General features: G+C 43.2%; 1 protein-coding gene across 1 annotated transcript in view; it reads left to right on the top strand.

Annotated features, from left to right (window-relative positions):
• The window catches only part of cenpi (centromere protein I), a 78,851-nt gene that overhangs the window by 38,190 nt on the left and 22,733 nt on the right, over positions 1 to 17,928 (top strand). The window contains exon 13 of the mRNA XM_067996664.1: positions 2,987 to 3,051. Within this exon, the coding sequence (XP_067852765.1) occupies positions 2,987 to 3,051 (65 nt within the window). The remainder of the gene's footprint in view (positions 1 to 2,986; positions 3,052 to 17,928) is intronic.

The raw sequence follows: 17,928 nt of genomic DNA, 5'->3' as shown, positions 1-17,928 counted from the left end.
AGCGAGTTGTTATGAGCTGGAATGCACTGCCTGCAAGGGTGGTGGAAGCAGAATCAACAGTAACTTTGAAAAGGGAATTGGATACATACTTGAAAAGGAAAAAATTTGCAGGGCTATGGGGAAAGAGCAGGGAAGTGGGACTGATTGGATAGCTCTTTCAAAGTGCTGGCATGTGCACAATGGGCTGAATGGCCTACTTCTGTGTTGTATGATTCTATGATTAATTTTACTTATGTAATTGGAATTCATGTCTTCCCTAGTCAATACTTGGAGGAAGTTATCCTTTAGTGTATTAATTATCTTGTGCTCATTCTTGGGTCATCCTTGGTCTCAGCTCATTTTGCATCTTTCAGGGCTCTCACCTCTTTGAGTGCTCTCTTACTGTTTATGGACTGAAAGAATTTCTTATTGTTGTGTTTTGCATTTGTAGCTATGCATTTTTCCAGTCCCTCTTTGCAGCTCTGACCAGCCTTCAAATGTGTTTCTACAAGTTCTTGTATTCATCACTGTGGACCCCTTCACCTGTCTTCCTCTTCATTTCACTTCTTATTAATTCGTAATCCCATTTTGGATCATAGTTGTTTAGTCTTAAGTTTGCTGATCGTAGTTATGTATCTTGCATGCTCTGCATTATACCTGTAAGGGCATTCCACTTTTGTAATTATCTACCTATGTTTTGTGTATAGTGGGATTCTGTTGCATCATGCCTCAGTAGCTTCAAAAGTGTTGCATCGTATGTCCATAGAGCAAAAATAAGTGATTGAGGACTTTTGTGTTAAATTACCAAATATCTGACTAAATGTGAACATACCAAAAAAAATTGATTCATTTAGTAATTGCTAATAAGTAAGTGGCAGAAAAAACAATCAGATTGCTCCATTTTATTCAAAGCTACCAGGCCCAAACTGTCAAATAGCAAAAATAATGTATCAAATTGTTCAAATAATTTTGTGAATTTGCCATATTGAGTTTTCAGCTGCCTGAAAATATAGGAATGTAAGGAACCTTCATAAACCAAGAAACCAACAGAGAAAAGTACTTACTCTTATTCAAAAAGTTGATCTGTACAGTTTTGTAAATCCTAAAGGCCTACTCCTATATTGTGAGCCTGGGGCTCAGTATGGAGTACTAACCTGAAGCTTCAATGATCAAGTTTGGCTTTGTTGCCACTTTTTTCTTCTCTCTGCTGGTGCATTTGCTCCTTCCTATTGGCTGCAGTCCATTTTAATTACACCAGGCCCATCCTCTCTTCATTCTGACTTCAGAATGCAGCACAGGTTGCTTCTTTTCCTTCTGAGTCCAATGAACAATACCACAGTTTGGACCTGAGGAGTGCTGCCTAACACCCGGATTTTATATTGATTGACAGCAAGACTGGCTTTTCACATAATGTGAATTTGCCATATTGAGTTTTGGATCTGGAGTAGGAAGTGCACGCCCTAAGCAAGATTTTTAATATACTAACAAATCTCTAGTGGGCATTACTTATCAAACCTCTGCCACCTTAAGATCAGGAGTGTTCGGCTAAGTAGTATTATCAGGCACATTGATTTTATCAGTCTTGGGGGGGTAGCCTGGGTTCTGGCAGTAATGCGATGGGGCCTCTGGGCCTAGCAGGGACTTGGGGTGGGGAGGGTACTGTGGTGCTGATAACACTGGGACAGGACCTAGGATCTGAGATCACTAGGAGAGAAGGTCTGGGAACATTGGGGAGGGAAGTCCCAGTGTTTGGGAGAAATGAGAGCAGCACTGGCATCAGGGAGTACTGGGAATGTGGTTTAGGGATTGAGTACGAAGAAGGGGTCCTAGGATCCAGGGTGGGGGATGACAACTAGGGCAAGGGTCCTGGGGTCTAGCAAAACTTGGAAAGGGGTGTGGCATTATTGAGGTGCAGCTTTTAGCAGCCTACCCAAAGTTGAGAGTTTATAGTTTTCCACAATTTAAAAATTGCTCTCAATGCCCAAAAATTGTTGGGAAGAGAGAAGATTTTTTTAAACTGAAATTTCAACTGAAATAAAGAGGGGAGTGGCTTGCCTTGAATGACAAAGCAGCTAATCATAAAGAATGAAAATTCAAACTTACCTTACAGCTGGTTTTGAATCATTTGGAAAGAAATAAACTGAGGAAAAGAAATTTGTAAACAATTTTACAACACCAAGTTATAGTCCAACAAATTTATTTTAAATTCCACAAGCTTTCGGAGGCTTCCTCCTTCGTCAGGTGAACGGTGTGGAATTTAAAATAAATTTGTTGGACTATAACTTGGTGTTGTAAAATTGTTTACAATTGTCAACCCCAGTCCATCACCGGCATCTCCACATCGAGGAAAAGAAACACATTCTTGGTAAAGAATTTTTGGTTTGTTTTCTAACTGTCAGCAAAGAAATCATAAATTTTAATTACAGGTCTTGATAGAAACGGAGCAGTTTTTAATATTTTCAACATGATGCTTAATTGATATGTAGTGTTGAAAATTCAATTGTCCTTTATTTTGAAGTGTTATCGAAAAAAGCAAAGAAACTTAAATTTCCTCTCTCCTCTTCTATCTTTTCTCCTCTTCTTGTTGCTTCTTCTCTTCTTTTCCCCCGCCCCCGCAACATTTTGAAAGGAGTGAGATTACAGATCAGTGCTCGGCACAAGATTTTTAATTGTTTTGATCGTTCTTTGTAAATTTCTGTTTTAATTGGATTCTTTCATAATTTGTATTCAGCATGATCAATTTTTCTATTTTTTAATGGATGTTTGCCTGTTTTCTATTTTTGTCACTTATTTTCTTGCATCCCTTAAATCGTATTATTTAATGCACCATTCTTCAGACAAGGACAGCGATTAGTTTATTCAGAGGTTGATGCAAACTGAATACTTGGGTTATTTTTGTGATTGCATGTGAAGGTTTCAGTCATTTATTTTGCTTTATTTTCATTAATCTTTCTCAAAGACTTCTTGTGATTATCGAGGTGTTGTTCACATTGTTTTATCTTTGCAGATGTGATTTCTCTTTATTTTGATCCTTTAATGAAGCTGTTCTTCACTTCCTCAGTTTATTTCAAGGTAAGGAGACTTCTGCATACTTATTCTCTTTTCCCCAGCCCCCTAAAGAAGCCCTTCAACTGTAATAAAACTTGTTGTTACCATCAAGGAGAGAGATTTTTAAGCCATCAATGCATAAATATCAGTGTTCTGTTATATTAAAAAATTGGTTCAGTTCATAAGTAAATTCCATTGTGTCATGCAGTGCTGTGTTGATTATGCAGAGAAATTAGTTTTAATACTTGAATTTTAAAAAAAACCTTAATACAGGAGTTGGAGTTGCTGGTCAGTACAAAGATAGTAAAAGAGAGGATGACAAACGGGAATACGAAGAAGTTAGGAAAGAAGTCAAAAAAACAGTTAGGAAACTCTATGACTCTATATGGGATTAGATTAGACTGGGCTTGATGGCCGGCGCGGACACAATAGGCCGAAGGGCCTCTATCCGTGCTGTATAACTCTGACTCAAAGAGCAACTACGAAATTAAATTATCAAGGAATATAAAAAGAAATAGTAAAGTATTCTACAGAGACATAAATAACAAAAGAAAAATCAGAATAGGAATAGTGCCACTAAGGGACGCACAAGATAAACTCGCAGGTAACGACGATGAAATGGCAGAAATATTGAATAGTTACTTTGCTTCACTATTTACCAGGGAGACAAACAAGGTGGGCATGACATTAGAAGAAGAGATCAAAAAAGATATAGAAACATTTAAGATAGAAAGGGGGGAGATAATTGATAAACGAATCAAACTTAGAGAGGATAAAACCCCTGGTCCGGATGGATTGTATCCACGAATATTAAAAGAAGTTAGGGAGGAGACAGCAGAGGCACTATTACATACATACATATATATTTAATTAGAAACGGGAATAGTGCCAGAGGACTGGTGGACAGCTAATTTTATTCCTATATTTAAAAAGGGAGATAGAACAAGTCCAGGGAACTATAGACCACTTAGCTTAACATCGGTGCTAGGAAAGATAATGCAATCTTTACTCAAAGATGTAACAGAAAAACATCTAGAGAATGAAAATATAATAAAGAATAGTCAGCACAGATTTCAGAAGGGAAAGTCATGCTTGACCAACCTTACTGATTTCTTTGAAGAAGTAACAGAAAGAGTAGACAAGAGTAATGCAGTAGATGTAATATATTTGGATTTTCACAAGGCCTTCGATAAGATGCCGCATTGTAGACTCATGACTACAGTCAGCATTTGGAGTTGGGACTCATAGCAGAATGGATAGTAAGTTGGCTACAAAGCAGAAAAGAGAAAGTAGGGGTTAAGGGTACATACTCAGACTGGCAAAAGGTGGGAAGTGGTGTTCCATATGGATCGGTGCTGGGACCACTGTTGGTAGATGGAGTATAATGTGAGGAAATGTGATGTTATTTACTTTGGTAGAAGGAATAGAAAAACAGAATATTTTTTAAATGGTGAGAAAATATTAAATGTTGGTGTTCAGAGGGATTTGCGTATCCTTGTACACAAAACACAGAAAATTAACAGGTAGGTACAGCAAGCAATTAGGAAGGCAAATGGCATGTTGGCCTTTATTGCAAGAGGGTTGGAGTACAAGAGTAAGGAAGTCTTGCTGCAATTATACAGGGCTTTGGTAAGACCACACCTGAAGTACTGTGTGCACTTTTGATCTCCTTACCTAAGGAGGGATATGCATGCCTTAGATGGAGTGTAACGAAGGTTCACCAGATTGATTCCTGGGATGAGAGGGTTGTCCGATGAGGAAAGATTGAGTAGAATGGGCCGATACTCTGGAGTTTAGAAGAATGAGAGGTAAACTCATTGAAACATATAAGATTCTAAGAGGGCTTGACCGGGTAGATGTTGAGAGAATGTTTCCCCTGGCTGGAGAGTCTATAACTAGGGGACATAGTCTCAAGAAGGGATCGGACATTTAGGACTGAGATGAGAAGGAATTTCTTCACTCGGAGCGTTGTGAATCTTTGGAATTCTGTACCCCAGAGGGCTGTGGACACTGTCGTTCAGTATATTCAAAGCTGAGATCAATGGATTTTTGGACTCTAAGGGAAATCAAGGTTTATGGGGAGCGGGCGCGAAAGTAAATGTCGAGGTCAAAGATCCGCCATAATATTATTGAATTGCGGATCAGGCTCGGGGGTCCATATGACCTCCTCCTGCTCCTATTTCTTACAAGAACATAAGAAATAGGAGCAGGAGTAGGCCACAAGGTCCCTCGAGCCTGCTCCCCCATTCAATCAGATCATGGCTGATCTTCGACCTCAACTCCACTTTTCTGCCCAATCCCCATATCACTTGATTCCCTTAGAGTCCAAAAATCTATTTATCTCAGCCTTGAATATATTCAATGACTCTGCATCCAGAACCCTCTGGGGTAGAGAATTCCAAAGATTCATAACGCTCTGAGTGAAGAAATTCCTCCTCATCTCAGTCCTAAATGGTTGATCCCTTATCCTGCGACTGTACCCCACCCCCCCTCCCAGTTCTAGACTCTCCAGTCATGGGAAACAGCCTCTCAGCATCCACCCTGTCAAGCCCCCTCATAATCTTATATGTTTCAATGAGATCACCTTTCATTCTTCTAAACTCGAGAGTATAGGTCCATTCTACTCAACCTCTCTTCATAGGACAACCCTCTCATCCCAGGAGTTAATCTAGTGAACCTTCGTTGCACCGCCTCTGAGGCAAGTGTATCCTTCCTTAGGTAAGGAGACCAAAACTGTACGCAGTACTCCAGGTGAGGTCTCACTAAAGCCCTGCACAGTTGTAGTAAGACTTCCTTACTCTTGTACTCCAACCCCCTTGCAATAAAGGCCAACATGCCATTTGCTTTCCTAATTGCTTGCTTGTACCTGCATGCTAACATTTTGTGTTTCTTGCACGAGGACACCCAAGTCTCTGGACACCAACATTTAATAGTTTCTCACCATTTAAAAATATTCTGTTTTTCTATTCCTCCTACTGAAGTGAATAACCTCATATATTTCCCCACATTATACTCCATCTGCCACCTTCTTGCCCACTCAATTAACCGTCTATATCCCTTTGCAGACTCTTTGTGTCCTCATAGCTTACATTCCCACGTAGCTTTGTATCGTCAGCAAACTTGGATACGTTACACTCGGCCCCTTCATCTAAGTCATTAATATAGATTGTAAATAGCTGAGGCCCAAGCACCCATCCTTGCGGCACCATACTAGTTACAACCTGCCAACCTGAAAATGACCTGTTTATCCCTACTCTCTGTTTTCCGTCCATTATCCAATCCTCTATCCATGCTAATATGTACCCCCAACCCCATGAGCCCTTATCTTGTGTAACAACCTTTTATGTGGCACCTTATCGAATGCCTTTTGAAAATCCAATATACAACATCCACTGGTTCCCCTTTATCTACCCTGCTAGTTACATCCTCACAAAACTCTAATAAATTTGTCAAACACAATTTCCCTTTCATAAAACCATGTTGACTCTGCCTAATCATATTATGATTTTCTAAGTGCCTTGTTACCACTTCCTTAATAATGGATTCCAGCATTTTCCTGACGACTGATGTCAGGCTATAACTGGTCTGTAGTTCCGTTTTCTCTCTCCCTCCTTCCTTGAATAGCGGGGGTTACATTTGCTACCGTCCAATCCGCTGGGACCATTCTAGAATCTAGGAAATTTTGGAAGATCATAACCAATGCATCCATTATCTCTGCAGCCACCTCTTTTAGAACCCTTGGATGTAGGCCATTAGGTCCAGGGGATTTATTGGCTTTTAGTCCCAGTAGTTTCTCAAGTACTTTTTCTCTGCTGATATTAATTACTTTAAGTTCCTCACTCTCATTAAACCCTTGGTTCCCCACTATTTGTGTCTTCTATTGTGAAGACAAAATATCTGTTTAACGCATCTGCCATTTTCTGATTTCCCCATTATAATTTCTCCAGTCTCACCCTCTAAGGGACCAATGTTTACTTTTGCTACTCTCCTTTTTACATACTTACAATCCGTTTTTATATTTTTTGTTAAGTTACTTTCATATTCTATTTTCTCTCATCAATTTTTTGGTCATCCTTTGATGGTTTCTAAAACTCTCCCAATCCTCAGGTTTACTACTCTTGGCAATATTGTAGGCCTCTTCTTTTAATCTAATACTATCCTTAACTTCTTTAGTTAGCCATGGGTGGATCACTTTTCCCGTGGAGTTTTTATTTCTCAATGGAATGTATATTTGTTGAGAATATTGAAATATTTCTTTAAATATTTGCCATTGCTTTTCAATAGTCATACCCTTTAATTTGATTTCCCAATCTACTGTAGCCAACTCACCCCTCATTCCTATGTAGTTGGCTTTATTTAAGTTTAAGACTCTAGTTTCTGACTTAACTACATCACTCTCAAACTCAATGTGAAATACTATCATATTATGATCACTCTTCCCCAGAGGATCCCTTACTAATTAACCCTGTCTTATTACATAATATAAGATCTAAAATAGCCTGTTCCCTGGTTGGATCCATGATCTATTGCTCTAGGAAACCGTCTCGAATGCATTCCATGAGCTCGTTCTCCAAACTAGCTTTTCCAATTTGATTTGCCCAGTCTTTATGAAGATTATAGTCCCCCATGATTACTGCATTAGCTTTGTTACAAGCTCCTATTATTTCATGATTAATACTGTGTTCAACGATATTGCTACTATTAGGGGGCCTATAAACTACTCCCACCAGTGTTTTCTGTCCCTTGTTATTTCTTATTTTCACCCATACTGATTCTACTTCCTGATCTTCCAAGCCAAGATCCTTTCTCCCTACTGTCCTTACGTCATCCTTTATTGTTAGGGCTGCACCCCATCCTTTTCCATTCTGCCTGTCTTTTCTAAATGTCATGTTCTTATGAATAGCCTGTTTATGTGCTGTAGTTTTGATGTAACTCCATGTATCCGAGAATATGTTCCAGCCCAGAAGTGAGCAGTTCCATGGGTTAGACACTGACTTTCACATCTGGGTTCAAATTCAACCCAGACTGATGGAATGAAAGTTTCTGTTTGATGGCTGTTCTCAGTACAGTTCCTAGTGGTGTGAGCGCACAGAACAAAACTGTCCCTGGCACTAATTGGTATTCTCAGACAGCACATTATGTATGATATTAGAAATGGGAAAATTGTCACTAGCATAAGAAAGGTCAGAATTGCAAAAGGGCCATTCACCCATCGAAACTCATCCCTCCGGTACCATTCTTCCTAATTCAGCATATTCTATGCACCACAGGAATTGCACAGGCTTGAATTACCCACAGGGAAACCATGCGATAGGTGATGGCCCATAGTAATTTCTGTGACATTGGTCAGTGCTGACTGTCACATGGTATAAAAGCCCTGAGCATGCATCAGAACCACAGGTTTATTTTCCTCCTGGCTGGATAAACATTCTATCTTCCTAGTGAGACCACAACAGTCTCTTAAAATATTGTTCAGACTGTAGGTTAGCTAACTATAATGCAGTTTAGTATTTTCATTCTTCTTGTGTTTTCAAAATTTTGCTCACATCCACCGACGCTTTGTTCTTTCACCATTTATACTGTTAGTTAAGAACATAATTAAAATTAGAGTTAATTTGTTGCTCTGATTTCTAGTTTTCTTGGCTGACCTCATCCTTTTCCAGGCATTGATCAAAACACGTGCACTGCATAGTATTGTACCACATAATGTCTGCATTGAATAGGATTGAGGAATTTAAGGCATTCCTCAAATGTAATAAGTCACTTATTATAGCAGATGACCCTACCAAATACTAACTGTCGGTTGTTGAAACACAACATGCAATTTGCCAGATATGCCTGGTTCTCATCCTATACCCTTCAGGAATGTTTGAATCGAATGTGCCGCTTCATTATCATAGGGAGGGGGAAAAAAGTGAAAAGAGGCAGAAAAAAATCTGATCAGTGCCGATTCAATGTTCAGATTGTATTGGCAGGTATCAACTGCAGCACAACCCACGTTTTGCCAGGTGTTCCAATGAGAAGCAGAATTGTTCTTTCAACAAATTTTTTCTCTCTCAGAAGAGTCAGTTACAGAGGCTTAAGAATGGTAGAGTGAACCCCTGCTGCTTGTAACCTGAAGGTAGTGCCAGTTAAGCTTAGGGACACCTAGCTTGTGAGCAGGTTCTGCCTAGAATAGTTGCACAGCATTGTATTTTTATTCTTCATGATTCAAGGAGCAGCAGGAAATAGCTGCATCTCACTGGAAAGCTGTATTCTGTTAATTCGTATATTGCATGTAAATTAGCCCGTTTGTTGATTAACACTCTGCTTCATTTTGCTAGACTGCTTTTCTGACATTTCCCATGAAGGCGAGAATGCACGAAAGGTCATAGAATGGTTATAGCACAGAAGGATGCCATTCGGCCTGTTGAGCCCGTGCCGGCTCTTTGTAGGAGAAATCCAGTTAATCCCATTCCCCCGCTCTTTCCCCATTGCCCTGCAAATTTTTTCTCTTCAAGTATTCATCCAATTCCTTTTTGAAAGCCACGACTGAATCTGCTTCCACCACCCTTTCAGGCAGTGCATTCCAGATCATAACTACTCACTGTGGGAAAAAAAGTTTTTCTTCATGTTGCCTTTGGTTCTTTTGCGAATCACCTTAAATCTGCGTCCTCTGGTTCTCCACCCATCTGCCAATGGGAATGGTTTCTCTTTATTTACTTTATCTAAACCCTTCATGATTTTGAACACTTCTATCAAATCTCCTTTTAACCTTCTCTGCTCTAAGGACAACAATCTCAGCTTCCCCAGTCTATCCACGTAACTGAAGTCCCTCATAGAAGTGTACAAAATAGGAGCAGGAGTAGGCCATTCGGCCCTTCGAGCCTGCTGATCATGGCTGATCCTTTAGCTCAATACCATATTCCTGCTCTCTCCCCATACCACTTGATGCCTTTTGTGTCTAGAAATCTATCTAGCTTCTTCTTAAATCTATTCGGTAAATATATTCATCCCTGGAACCATTCCAGTAAATCGTTTCTGCACCCTCTCCAAGGCCTTCACATCCTTCCTAAAGTGCAGTGCCCAGAATTGGACACAACGGGCCCGATATTAGGAGGGAGGCGGGTTGGCAGCGGGGGGTCGATTGGGCCCGTGGGTAACGCGCACAGTGAATTCGGGGTGCACCGCACGCGATCGCAGCCTAATTGAAGGCACTTACCATGGCTTCTGGGTTTCCTGTTCCAGACCTGCGCAGCGGGCACACTGCGCACCCACGTCACAGGCTGTCAGCAGGAGGATCCCTATTTAAAGGGGCAGTCTTCCTGCAGCAAAGAACGAATTTTGGATCTTGGAGCAGGCCAGAGGCAATGCTGCTCCAAGGTTCTCTTGACTCCTCACTCCATCGAGCAGCACCTGGAGTGAGGAGGAGGAGGGAAATTTTTTTTCTATCGGATGGGAGGAGGTGTCCTCCCTCCGCCACCAAGAAGGCCTGGCTGGAGGTGGCCCAGGAGGTCAGCAGCAGCGGCAATGTGTGGCGAACCTGGGTCCAGTGCAGGAAGAGCTTTAATGACCTAACCAGGTCAGCCAAAGTGAGTATACTTACGCATTCTCCCACACTCCATCTTCCACATCACCTCCACCACAGCACAACTCCTTCTGCACTGCCACCACAACGCTCTCGCATCATTCCTCACATCCACTCAACCATCATCCTCACCTTGCCTGCACTTGTTCACCATCCAAGTTCCCATTCAAACACTACCACGCAACCCAATCCTCGTACAATCTCATGGCTATGTCTCTCACGCACGCTCCCATGCATCTCCCTCACTGTCACCCCCACCCACACCAATGCATGCAGCGGGTCACCATGCAATCATCACTCAATCACGCCTCTGTGTTTTGCCTTGATAGGAGAAGAGATGCCAGAATGCCCGGGAGAGGGCAAGGACCGGAGAGGGCCCGCCACACCAGGTGGTCTTAACAGATGTGGAGCAGCAGGCACTCAAAATAAGCCGGACGCTGGAGTGCCTGTCCGTGGCAGATGCTGAGACTGGGAGCGCACAAGTGGCTGGTAACAGAAGTCTAACACTCAGCACTCATGATAGCGAATGATCTTAGCATCACTTGGCATCTGCAGCACCTCAACATCTGTCCACATGCTTAATATTGCTTTCTGTTCTTTTGCAGGGCCATCTGCGAGCGCCGTGATGGCGAAGGGTGATTCCTCAGAGGACCTGCCGGCCTCTGAGGGTGCATCGTCCATCCGAGCCAGCCATCCACCAGCGCAGATACACACATCTCGGTGGGCCCCCGTCCTCACTTGGTTGGGCTTGCACATGGTGAGTCACCACGGACATTGAGCACGAGCAGACCATGGTGGCCGGGGCAGCCATAGAGAGTCTGTGTCGGTGGGAGCACTCTTCTCCAGGCTTTGCTCAGCTGGACCCAGATGATGAACCTTGGGGGCCAGCCATGAAAAGGAGAGTCATCGAGGGCCAGCAGCACATTGCCGAGTACTGGAACAATTGCCACGCGCACTCTCGACAATCGCGCAGAGGATGGAGGAGTCCAACTCCTGCATGAGTGGAATGGTGGCACTGGTACAGGAGGGTATCTCCGAGATAGTGTCAATGGGACGTGAAGGCATCTCTGAGATAGTGTCTCGGGTAGGTGCGGGAATGTCTGCGATGGAGGCTAGCCTAGCCTCCATCGAGCTTCAAGCACAGCTCAACAATGAGTCCATTCAGGCCCTGACAATGGCCGTTCGGATTCAGGGTGAGCAACATTCTGCCGCCTTAAACAGGCTGACAGATACATTACAACTGGCCTCCCAAGGCTTCACAAGTCCTCCAAACTGTCATCCAGCAGGGTGGAAGGAGAGATGTGGGCCTGGGCCAGGAGAGGGATGATGGTGAAAGGGGACATGGAAGTGGGGACGCCACTCAAAGCGCTCCCACATCTCACCCGTTGCCGCCCTCTCAACCAGTACCTGCAATGTTGCCCCCTCTCCAGGTGGCCGAGTCTGCGCAGTCTTTGGAGAGTCCCTCACGGGCACCGAAACCCAGAGGGCGTCCGCGCAAAGCATCTCATCGGTCAGGGCATGGACAAGAGCAACCTGCCACTACCTCTGCTGAAACCACAGGGGTAGCACCACATAGGAGCTCCCGTAAATGTAACGCGATGGTTTTGTGAACACAAAAGGGATGCACAAGGATGTAAGACAAAATGTCATGTTTTTGATTTACTTTTGTTTTTTTGCAAAAAAACATAAATTGTTATCACCACTACTGCCACGTCTTTGCAAATCTTGTCTCGTTTGTGCAATAATGCCCTTTCCTGAGGATCACCATGAAGACCCACAACTGATGCCACCCATTGTGTCACTGCAGTGGGTGTAAGTGTATTTGCAAGGCTCTTTTGTGCAGACGACTGAGAGACGCCGGCGATGTCCCCGGTGGCACCCTGGAAGGATGCGGAGGAGAAGTTGTTGAGGGTAGTGGTGACTTTGACAGCGACAGGTAAGAAGATGGTGCTCGGGCCAGCCGGGAGCAGCTCGGCATGAAGGAGGCTGCAGATGTCCACGACTACATGTCGAGTGACTCTGAGCCGCCATGTGCACTGCTGCTCAGAGAGGTCCAGGAAGCTGAGCCTCGGTCTGTGGACCCTGTGGCGAGGGTAGTGCCTTCTGCGACGCATCTCTCTGTGGTTGCCCTCCTTCCTGCTGTGCAGGTGGATGTGTTACAGCACTGTGTTGTGGAGCTCCACGTGTCAGAGGTGGACGGCATGGCCAGCGAGGCTGCTGATGCTGTTCGTCCTCCGAGGAGGTCATGAGTCCAGCTATGGCGGCCCCATCCGGAAGATGTACATTTGAGGGGGTCCACAAGGTAGGTAAATGTGTCTGCACACTGGGGTTGAGGTTGCAAGTTTGTGATTTTTTTTGTGTTAGGAGGGTGGTGCAGGCCAAACTTTGTCCAAATTGTGACAGAGTGGCCTCCTGCAATGAGTGAGGGCCCCCCCCCACCACAACCCCACGCACCAGTCAAATGGACCTTTGCAGCTGTCACAGGCTGGTGGCTGCAACACGTCCATTTCAACTGGGAGTGTTTGCCCCAGTACGGGAAACACTCTGTTGACCGGAAAATCCCACCCCTCCTAAAATATCCTACAAATCAGGTCTCCTAATAACCTGAAGTATCCAATTAATTGATTTAAGTGGGATCCTGCCGGCTTTAATTGCCGGCGGGAGTCCCGCATGCGGGGGCTGCGCGCGCATCTAAGTGCGTCATTGCGGAACCCGGAAGTGGGCGGGTTGGAGGCGGGCTCCGCACCCGCCCCAGGAATCCCCAATTTTCGGAGCCCCCCACCACGAACGCACCCGCTGGGACATCGGAAAATCGAGCCCAATACTCCAATTGTGGCCGAACCAGTGTTTTATAAAGGTTCAACATAATTTCTTTGCTTTTGAACTCTTGCCTCTATTTATAAAGCCCAGGATCCGGTATGCTTTTTTAACCACTTTCTCAACCTGTCCTGCCATCTTCAAAGATCTGTGCACATATACCCCCAGGACTCTCTGTTCCTGCATCCCTTTTGGAATTGTACCATTTAGTTTATATTGTCTCTCCTCATTCTTCCTGCTAAAATGTATCGCTTCGCACTTCTCTGCATTAAATTTCATCTGCCATGTATCCGCCCATTCCACTAGCCTGTCCATGTCCTCCTGAAAGTCTATTACTATTCTCCTCACTGTTTACTATACTTCCAAGTTTTGTGTCATCTGCAAATTTTGAAATTGTGCCCTGTACGTCCAAGTCATTAATATATATCAAAAAAAGCAGCAGCCCTAGTACCAACCCATGGGGAACACCACTGTATACCTTCCAAAAAACAACCGTTCACCACTACTCTCTGTTTCCTGTCACATCGCCAATTTCATATCCATGCTGCCACTGCCCCTCTTATTCCATGGGCTTCAATTTTACTGACAAGCCTATTATGTGGCACTTTACCAAATGCCTTTTGAAAGTCCATATACACAACATCAACCACACTGCCCTCATCAACCCTCTGTTACCTCATCAAAAAACTCAATCAAATTAGTTAAACACTTGATTGAGTGTTTAACTAACTTAGTCAGTTAGTTAAACACTAACTAACAAATCCATGCCTTTAACAAATCAGTGCTGGCTCTCCTTTATTAATCCACACTTGTCCAAGTGGCTATTAATTTTGTCCCAGATTATCATTTCTAAAAGCTTCCCCACCTTCGAGAGTAAAAGGACTGTCCTGTAGTTTCCAGGTTTACCCTTGCACCCTTTTTTGAACAAGGGTGTAACATTTGTAATTCTCCAGTCCTCTGGCACCACTCCCAAATCTAAGGCGGATTGGAAGATTAGGGCCAGCACCTCTGCAATTTCCATCCTTACTTCCTTCAGCAAACTAGGATGCATACCATCTGGACTGGGTGACTTATCTACTTTAAGTACAGCCAGCCTTTCTAGTACCTCCTCTTTATCAATTTTTAGCCCATCCAGTATCTCAACTACATCCTCTTTTACTGTGACTTTGGCAGCATCTTCTTCCTTGGTAAAGACAAGTGCAAAGTACTCATTTAGTACCACAGCCATGCCCCCTGCCTCCATGCATAGATCTCCTTTTTGATCCCTAATCGGTCCCATCCCTCCTCCTACAACCCGTTTACTATTTATATGCCTATCAAGGACTTTACGATTCTCTTTTATGTTAGCCGCCAGTCTATTCTCATACTCTCCCTTTGCCCCTCTTATTTCGTTTTTCACTTTTCTGTACTTTCTACATTCAGCCTGATTCTCACTTGTATTTTCAACCTGGCATAAGTCATACGCCCCTTTTTTCTGCTTCATCATACTCTCTATCTCTTTTGTCATCCAGGGAACCCCGGGCTCCATATCTAGTACTTGAGGATAAGGGGTCCATTTTACGATTCCTGGGTTTTGTTGTCATTTAACTAGCTTATTGGGCATTAAACGTGCACTCTTGATCATAGGGATGTGATGTCTGCTTAGGGGAGTGACCACTGATGTTGAGCTCAAGAGAATATCTACTGAGGACTTGTGACATTTGTAGGAATGATTAGGTACTTTCTATAGAATTTAAACATAAACCTATATTGTAACTATTAATTATTGCATGTTTCATTGTATTATAGTCTGTAGTGAGTTCAGGATACATTTGAGAATGCGTTCCCACCGATTTAAAGGCTTGCAGCACCCTAAAGGGCCAATGGCAACAAAAATTGTTTTGGAAGCAAAACTGAAATTTCCTCACCTCAGGGGTATCGGTGAGGTCTGCAGGGGAGCCTAGAATCTCCATGTTTACTGTTGGAGGTGTGGAAGTCTTTTTGCATGAAATTAAGGAAATGCAGTTTGAGGGACCACATCACTGTGTGTCAATGAGAGCAGCAGTGGTAGAAGATGGCAAAGGCAGCCAATGGCACCTCAGTTTTAGAAAAAATATAAAGACCTTACTAGAGCATGCAAGACAAGAAGAGGTAGGCACATCTTCAAAGAATGCTGTGTACTAACCGTGTCTGCCACTTTCAATGACTTCCCCCTCACAATTTTGAAGTGCTTGAATTGCCCTGGATATGGTATTGTGTCACTTGCACCCCTAGCCTTCACCTGAAAGTGTTCCTTCACTCACAGCCTTACATGTGTTCAACGCACTTAACACCTCTTGGATATCAAATTACTTGCTGCATGCATTTGTCGTCACCCTCATTATGATCTGCTGACACCTGGGTTTTACTGGATTTCATTAGTACCATTAGATCTACTTTCTTGCAAATCTGTGGCCACATAGAGACCAGTACTAATGGCATGACGGGAATGGGCACACATGATGTTGCTCTTTCTCAGGATGACAACACATGCGGGCAGCTGCCAGGGAAGCAAGCATTCACTTGCCGCTGACCACAAAGAAGCAGCGCATTGAGAGAATGGTATCGATGAGATCACCTCTCATTCTTCTGAACTCCAGAGAGTATCGGCCCATTCTACTCAATCTTTCCTCATTGGACAACCCTCTCATCCCAGAAATCAGTCTAGTGCCTCACCATGTGCCTCCAGTGCAGCCTCACCAGCCTACCCTCCTTCTGTTGCTCCTCTTTTCCAGAAGCAACAATAGAAGGGAATTCTCAATGGATAGTGAAAAGTGGGGAAGCTAGAGGGTAAATGGCAGCATCTCGGGAAATGGCTTGGGATTACTGCCCCAAAAATGGGCAGTTTGCTGCAGGAAATCTAAGTTGTTAAAGTTATCATTTACTAGGTTAAGGACTTGGGTATACAGTGCCTTCACTCACCTGGGTGGTAATTGTTCTGCCCCTCTCTGCCAATTTGAGCACACCTTAATGCCGTTTCTCCTTTTCTTCATTTCGCACTTGAGCTGCTTCATCTCTTTTTTTCTTCAACCTCATGCTGGTGCTGTTGTTTCTTCTGCCCTGTGCTGACCTCCTTTTCCTGCTCCAATGCTAGTTTGTACAATTTAACTTTGTGTCCACACTGGCTGTCCCCTGCCATCAGTGTGGCCAGTTCTTTTTCGCCTTTTTTAGTTCTTGTGCTCATAATATTGGCAATTGCCTCTGATAATTTTATTTGAACTTTAAATAGTCCGTTGGTCTGTGCTTGATACTTGTTTCACCTTAGCTGCCATCAATTGTTACAGTTTGGGCTGCTTCTATGTAAATAGTTTGATAATTTCTGTAAGCCTACCATCGCCTATGAACTAAAACCTGTATCTTTATCTTTATTGTGTGTAATATTTGATTTAGCATAGCCAGGGCTAACAACTAATCCAAATCACTGTAATTCACTGTAAATTGCTTACTGGAGAATATGTAAGATGCCCACTAATTTCCTGTTAATCCAGATGATGGAAAATATTGCCATTTTTAATACCTGTAAGGCTGCTATATGAAAGACTCCTCATTCACTCACTTTGTTATCTAGATTCAGCAGCCCTTCATATATTTGGTAGATCACTTAACAGAAATAGAAGAAATGCATTCGATTGTGGGGAAAGGGGAAGACTTGCTACTGGATTTGTCATCACCCATATGTGGAGGATGTTGAATAAGCAAGTTCTTCGTCATTCTCAATTATGTGCATCCTCTGTCCTCCTCACTTGCTCTCAACTCTACCCTCAGACTTTGTAAGGGGGTTATGTCTTTTTCTCCCAGCTTGATTGGATGCAAGTCAAAGAGAGCTGCTGCTCTGATGTGCGTATAGAGCTTTTATATGATTTGAGAGTGGAGATACTGAGTGGGTCAGCGTTACCTGATGTTGGTACGTTCTGAAGTGATAAAACAGTCACCAGGGAGAATTGCACACCAAGTGGTTTTCCCAAAGGACAATTGAATCCAGAGCAACTCCCAAAAGTTTGTGGAGGGTGCATATCATTTGGAAAATTAAGTCTCTACAAGTTAGATTATCTCTCTATCATAACATCTCATTGGATTTTGAACAACCCCAAAGTTCTTGCCTTTAATATGCTGCCTGGCAGATTATTTCAGACATTTATTACGAAGCCATACCGATGCAGTCATGGGTGCTCTTAAGTTGTGGTAGAGTAGAAAGAGCTCTGCTTTGCTTCTAACCATTCTGCACATGATCTGGAAGAGCTTGTTGCCAACACTGGATGACTGAAATGAAAAGTATTCCATTCCCCAATACTGATATCTTTCAGTGCAATGCTGAGGGAATTCTGCATTGTCTGAGGTGCTGTCTTTTGAAAGAGACTTTAAACCGAGGCCCAGTATGCCCCCTCACATGGACATAAAAGATCCGAAGAAGAGCAGGGGAGTTTTCCTAATGTGCTGGCCATCATTTATCCCTCAAATAACACCACCAGTGCAGATTATCTAGTCCTTTATCTCGTTGC

This window comes from Heptranchias perlo, chromosome 15, assembly GCF_035084215.1.
Source record: "Heptranchias perlo isolate sHepPer1 chromosome 15, sHepPer1.hap1, whole genome shotgun sequence".
Classification (NCBI taxonomy): domain Eukaryota; kingdom Metazoa; phylum Chordata; class Chondrichthyes; order Hexanchiformes; family Hexanchidae; genus Heptranchias; species Heptranchias perlo.
This window is presented reverse-complemented; position numbering and strand designations above follow the sequence as displayed.